General features: G+C 42.2%; 1 protein-coding gene across 2 annotated transcripts in view; it reads left to right on the top strand.

Annotated features, from left to right (window-relative positions):
* The first annotated feature begins 1,531 nt into the window (after nucleotides 1-1,531).
* LOC135521163 (EGF-like repeat and discoidin I-like domain-containing protein 3) overlaps nucleotides 1,532-7,159 on the top strand; it is a 208,883-nt gene continuing 203,255 nt past the window's right edge. Inside the window, exon 1 of one of the 2 annotated variants that reach the window (XM_064947183.1) lies at nucleotides 1,532-2,145. In XM_064947183.1, coding sequence (XP_064803255.1) covers nucleotides 2,079-2,145 — 67 coding nt within the window. In that variant the 5' untranslated portion in view covers nucleotides 1,532-2,078. The remainder of the gene's footprint in view (nucleotides 2,146-7,159) is intronic. The other variant, XM_064947126.1, reaches the window with a different exon arrangement.

Raw genomic sequence — 7,159 nt, 5'->3', positions numbered from 1 at the left:
TCCCAAATATTAATTGAGTGTATGTAAACTTCTGACCCACTGGGGATGTGATGAAAGAAATCAAAGCTGAAATAAATGATTCTCTCTTCTGCTATTGTTCTGACATTTCACATTCTTAAAATAAAGTGGTGATCCTAACTGACCTAAAACAGGACATTTGTACTAGGATTAAATGTCAGGAATTGCGAAAAACTGAGTTTAAATGTATTTGGCTAAGGTGAATTCAAACCTCTGACTTCAACTGTGTGTGTGTGTGTAAATATATATATATATATATATATATATATATATATATATATATATATATATATATATATATATAGTAAAGTAAATATGCACTGAATATACAAAACATTAAGGACACCTGCATTTTCCCTGACATCTGTTGAATTCAGGTGAAGGCTATGATCCCTTATTCATGTCACTTGTTAAATCCACTTCAATCAGTGTAGATGAAGGGGGGAAGACAGGTTAAAGAAAGATTTTTAAGCCTTGAGACAATTAAGACATATATTGTGTATCTGTGGGATTCAGATTAAATATTTAAGTGCCTTTGAACAGGGTATGGTAGTAGGTGACAGGCACATCGGTTTGAAGAACTGCAATGCTGCTGGGTTTTTCACACTCAACAGTTTCTCGTGTGTATCAAGAATGGTCCACCACCCAAAGGACATCCAGAAAACTTGACACAACTGTGGGAAGCATTGGAGTAAACATAGGCCAGCATCCCTGTGGAAGGCGTTCATCTCAATATTAGGAAGGTGTTCCTACAGTAATGTTTGGTATACTCAGTGTACAGTAACACAGAGAGATGAATTAGAAAACACTCAAATGAACTCAAACCCTACACCCCAACCACGGCACACCGTTCTGACACCTCTTTTAGCCCTCCCAAAGTCCGGACTGCTGAGTTCCTGCCCATCTTCCGAAAACGTCTGAAACCCCAGGTCTTGAAAAAGTGTCTTTGAAGAAAAAAAACACAAACAGCCTTGCTTTGTTTGCACTAACACCCGCTTGCGTCTTTTCTTGCCGGCACTGACTTTGCTGAGATCTACTTTTAAAGAGGAAAAAAAGCCTACTATGACTGTGATTGTGGTTGTCTCACCTAGCCATTTTAAGATGGATGCACTCTGGATCAGAGTATCTGCTAAATGACTCAAATGTAATGCAAATGATATATCTGCCCATAGGCATATGATTTCATGAAGTGTTACTTCTTATATCAGAGAAGATGCTTCTGATGGGAGGAAAGCTCATGAAATCATTTGGATGAATAAGAAAGTCTGCATATTCAAGTGAGGAGACCCCCTGGCGTAAGCATATAAATTCAGAACTAACCCTCTAATAGGAACCTGGACAGAGATGCATGTCAGCTGAGATCTTGAACTGAACTGCTTTCCAGAAGACATTAGCCTAAAATTGGAGCTGGGAGCAGCTAAATGAAGGGACCTGTTTTGTAACAGTGAGCATTGCCAGTTCTCCCAGGGGTCTGGTGGAAGAAACGAGAAGAGGGAGAAGAGTGGCTGATAATATAATCTACATCCCACCCTTCTGAATTTGGCGGTGCTTTGTAGCCATTAGCCTAGCAGTATCAGCACGTGTTGGGAGGAGCTGGGGTTTGTCTCTATCAGTGAGACAGCGCCCCAGTCGGATTGCTGTGACCGACCGTGTACTGCGCGCTCCTCATCCGACAGTGTTTTCACACATTCGCACACACACAGTCTCTGACACTCACGCGCACTCAGAGTGAAACCGTCTACCGGGACCTGCACGCACGCACAATCTATCTTGGCTATCGGATCACATCGCGCATCACTGCGGAGAGGGTAAGGCAGGTAGCGGACCCTTGGCACTGCCACTTGTTTCAACACTCAGCATTCCAGGTAGACGAGTGCGGTACTGTCCGTGACTCTCTTCGGAAAATAAGAGGACTTACCACCGCCAGTCGAAGAGGAGGTACTAGGGTACTACCGTCACAGACTAGCCCTGCGGCTCAGTGAGAGGAAGAACTTTTGTTGTTTTGGTTCGTGATTTACTCACATTCCTTAACATTGGAAGTGAAACCTGCTATTTGAGAGATGATGGGACCGTTACTCGTATTCATCGTCCTCTGCTTGAGCGCGGCTGTCCCGCATCTTGTGAAAGGTGAGTAGAGGAGCGCAATTTTATGGATGGGGATAGTCGAGAGGAAGTAGGCTATGCTTTATGTCTGGGTTGGTTTCTCTACATCCAATGACACCCGCTGAAACAGAATAGGCTATATGTGGCAAGATTGAACATTTATTTCCCATCAAAGTGTCATGTTTTAATACGGGATGTGGCAAAATATTCTAGGCTACTAAATACGCCCTGGTTCTCATGTTATGCAAGAGGTAAACGCAGTAGACATATACAGTGAGTGTTAACTGAGTTATTTTTCATTTTCCAATAGTGTATGGTAGCATAATTTATGGAAATAATACCGATATTAAGGAGCATGCACAGTAGCTTTGACAGTTATTCAGCAAAGCTTAACACCCGTTCTGAATCCTCTCCGATCTGAGCGGCTATTCCTGGCGTATCATAACTCTCCTGTTGGCTACTTGGGCACGTTCGTCCACTTTAGTGTAATTCCAGCATCCAAACTGTGCACCGGCGATTGATGAGTGGAAAGAGACATCTGTTACAAAACACCAAAAAGCGTTAATGACGTTCGGATATTGTCTCTCCAGGTCTTCCATACTGGGTACAAGGTAGGGAAGGATGTATTTTATGTTTGTCGTGATTGACATAGTCTATTTTATTGTGGTGTTGAAAACGCCAGCCATGATGTTGAAGTGCTTGAAGTGGGTAATTGGTATGCAGTTATGCTTTGCTTATTGGTTGTGTGGTGCATTGGCACAGTAGCCCTGCGTGTCATCAACTATGCCACAAAAGCATACTGAAGTGGAAAAGTACATTTCCACGTTTATAAACACAGCCACTACAGTTATTGTTATTTGTGGTCATTACATTTAATTTTGGCTAATTAAATGGGGGGGGGCAATTTATTTTTTTACAGTACAAGGGGAGGGTAATGTGAAAATGATTTATGAACCACCCCAGTAATATTTTACAGCAGAATTTTATTACCAGAATTAAGGGGACAGAAGCTCAGCTTGACCTTTATTGTCATGACTCTTGCCCTGGATGCAGAACAGAGCAATTTCTGCTAAATTGGCCAGCTGCAAAGTCAAAATGGGCCATATTGTACACATTCATGAACATTTATTTTGAAACGGTTAGTCGTGTGGTTAAGGTTAGGTTTAAAATCAGATTTTATGACTTTGTAGATGTGCCAGCTAGTGACCAATCTGCAGAGCTGCCTCCAGGGCAAGATAAATTACAATAAATGTCAACCTGAGAAGGAAGCCAGAAAATGACAAATGTCTTCGGCAGATCATAATGTGAAAGCGGATGATGGAACGAGATGTAATCTTGCTTGATAATTTCAGGGAATGTCAAACCGTTGCTTTTACTCCCTATTATAACAGTAGTTGCAATGCGAAACCCATATTAGGCTACCCATGACCTCATAAAACATCTCAAAGCGGTAGGCTAGGCAAACTGGGATCTCACTTGAACTACTACTGAGACTGTTGCGTGTTTGAATTGCAGTTAAATAACTGAAGATTTTTTGAATGAAAATGAGTCATCAACATTGAGACATTATGATTTAGAAATCAACAGTTATCTTGTGCAATTATGGTGACCATAGAAGTCTGCATATCGCATATTACATGAGTAATTTGGCAGCCAATTACCCCCTTTGATCTGTGCAGCTGTTGTTGAAGAGTGAAATGAGGATAGTGTGTTGACACAGCAGTTAGCCTACTGTAAGTCAGGTCAGAAGATTTTACTTCTGGTGGATAAAATACGTACTCTAGGTGACACATCGCTACATTTATTAAAGGTGCAATATGTAGAAATTGCTCCGCCATTTCCTGGCTGCTAATATTCTAATAGTTTGCCTAATTTCAGTTTATGTTACAAAACAAGCAAGTATAGTGTAGAGAATCATTGTACTATCTGAACCTCTATTTCATCAATATTTACATTTGTATAAGCAAATTCATACTTTCTTATCTTTTGGTTGCTAGTCCCAGTCGTTCGATTAGTTTGATATTTGAGGACGTTTGTTCTTTATGTTCCTTTGTTCTTTATGTTCTGTTGCTAGCTAACCAGCTAACTACGGCTAACACAGTCATGACCTCTGCAGCCAGAATAACAGGAAAGTAGCTGTTTTTCTGTTGACATTCATTTGGATACAACCATAACAATGATAATGCCTGATTTTGCCTGGCATAGCTAGAAACGTTTGCCTTCTCATCAGGACACTCGACACTGTTCATTACAAGTAGATCGCACTGCATATCAAACACTAGACTAGAAGCTAGCTAAATAGTTTGTTGCTAGCAAACCTGCCAATATGACAACCGAATTCAAAAATATTAGTTGCTGAAAACAGCTAGTGAAACTACAAACGTGGGAGGATTTGACAGCATAGTGCCATTTGCATCATGACTGCAACAGTAGAGACTGTATAAATTCATGTTCATCACTCACCACGTTAGGTCATCAGTCTCTGCAAAACAAATCAATGCTAGATAGCTACGTTTTTCCTCATTGGACCTGCGTTTGTTGGTTTAGCCTCCTGTACCCTTGTAGCAAGTATGGTCTGCATGTGTAGACGCTTGTTGCGTCATGATTGCAATGAGTCACAATATATTTCCCAACTGTCCCGATATCCTTTCCAACTGCCCCGGTATCTGGTTTTAATGTCTATTCTAAAATGCTAGACAATCAGAAACGAGTATTCAACAATGCTGTGGTATATAGTGCATTCTGAAAGAATTCAGACCCCTTGACCTTTGTCACATTTTGTTACGTTTACATCCTTATTCTAAAATTGATTAAAATCATTTTTCCCTCATTGATTTAGACACAATACCCACAATGACAAAGTGAAAACAGATTTTTTTTTATGTTTGCAAATGTATAAAACATGTAAAGCAGATACCTTCTTTGCATAAATATTCAGACCCTTTGCTATGAGACTCAGAATAGAGCTCAGGTGCATTCTGTTTCCATTGATCTTGAGATGTTTCTACAACTTGATTGGATCCACCTGTGGTAAATTCAATTGATTGGACATGATTTGGGAAGGCTCACACCTGTCTACATAAGGTCCCGCAGTTGACAGTGCATGTCAGAGCAAAAACCAAGCCATTAGGTCAAAGGAATTGTCCGTAGATCTCAGAGATAGTTTTGTGTCAAGGCACAGATCTGGGGAAGGGTATTCTGCAGCATTCAAGGTCCCCAAGAACACAGTGGCCTTCATTCTTAAATGTAAGAAGTTTGGAACCACCAAGACTCTTCCTAGAGCTGGCCAAACTGAGCAATCGAGGGAGAAGGGACTTGTTCAGAGAGGTAACCAAGAACCCAATGGTCACTCTGACAGAGCTCTAGAGTTCCTCTGTGGAGATGGGAGAACCTTCCAGAAGGACAACCATCTCTGCAGCACTCCACCAATTATACCTTTATGGTAGAGTGGTCAGACGGAAGCCACACCTCAGTAAAAGGCACATGATACCCCTCTTGGAATTTGTCAAAAAGATTCTCTGACCATGAGAAACAAGTTTCTCTGGTCTGATGAAACCAATATTGTACTCTTTGGCCTGAATGCCAAGTGTCACATCTGTAGGAAACCTGGCACCATCCCTATGGTGAAGCATGGTGGTGGCAGCATCATTCTGTGGGAATGTTTTTCAGCAGCAGGGACTGGGAGACTAGTCAGGATCGAGGGAAAGATGAAGGGAGCAAAGTAAAGAGAGACCCTTGATGAAAACCTGCTCCAGAACGCTGAATACCTCAGACTGGTGTGAAGGTTTTACCTTCCACCAAGACAATGACCCTAAGCACACAGGCAAGACAACGCAGGAGTGGCTTCGGGAGAAGTCTCTGAATGTCCTTGAGTAGCCCAGCCTTAGCCCGGACTTGAAGCTGATCGAACATCTCTGGAGAGAACTGAAAATAGCTTTGCAGCAATGCTACCCATCCAACCTGACAGAGCTTGAGAGAATCTTCAGAGAAGAATGGGGAGAAACTCCCTAAATTTATGTGTGCCAAGCTTGTAGCATCATATCCAAGAACACATGAGGCTGTAATCGGTGCGAAAGGTGCTTCAACAAAGTACTGAGTAAATGGTATGAATACTTGTGTAAATGTCATATTACCATTTTTTATTTTAATACATTTGCAAAAATGTCTAAAAGCCTATTTTTGCTATGTTATTATAGGGTACTGTCACGGATCCCTCCTGAACTTTCATTACGCACAGCTGGCCCCAATTCCCAGTGATTAGTAATTGTATAAGTGCGCCATGTTTTTTTGTTATGTGTTTGTTTGGTCTACTTCCCCGTGCCCTTACGCGGCATGCCATAATTTGGGTGAAATAAAAACCCATATTACCAATTCCTGCGCTTGTCTCCATATCATTCATACCTACGTGACAGATAATCGACCGTTAAGGGAGACAGCGGGAATGGCTCGTCCGACGACAACTTCGGCAGCTGCAACTGGGCCGGCCGTCATCGCCAGAACCAGTCTGTCCGATGCTACTGGTCCGTCCGACGCCGCTGCAACTTCGGCAGCTGCTTCAGGTCCTGATCGACCCACACTGCGTTTCTGTAATCATCCTCGAGGCCGGTGTTGTTGCGCTGCTTGTGCAGCACGTCGGGGGTACTGTCACGGATCCCTCCGGAACGTTCATTACACACACCTGGCCCCTTATCCCAGTGATTAGTAATTGTATAAGTGTGTCCTTGGTTTACCATTGTCCTGTCGATTATTGTTACTATGTCCATTGGTTGTGTGAATACCTGTGCTGTGTGTTTTGGCTTTCGTGCCATTGTGGATTACCCAGATGATTATGGGTCTCATTCCGTGTGTTAATCATTGTGCGCTTGTGTTATTTATTCAGGGTACAACTCGCTCTTTTGTTTGGATTTCATCCCTGCGTTTTGTATGGTGTTTGTTTGGTCTTCGTCCCCGTGCCATTTACACGGCACGCCGTAATTTGGGAGTACTAAAAATCCCTATTACGTATTCCTGCGCCTGTCTCCCGACCCTTTATGCCAGC

This window comes from Oncorhynchus masou, chromosome 1 (assembly GCF_036934945.1).
Source record: "Oncorhynchus masou masou isolate Uvic2021 chromosome 1, UVic_Omas_1.1, whole genome shotgun sequence".
Taxonomy (NCBI): domain Eukaryota; kingdom Metazoa; phylum Chordata; class Actinopteri; order Salmoniformes; family Salmonidae; genus Oncorhynchus; species Oncorhynchus masou.
The sequence above is the reverse complement of the archived record's forward strand: the minus strand, read 5'-3'. Positions and strand labels throughout refer to the sequence as shown.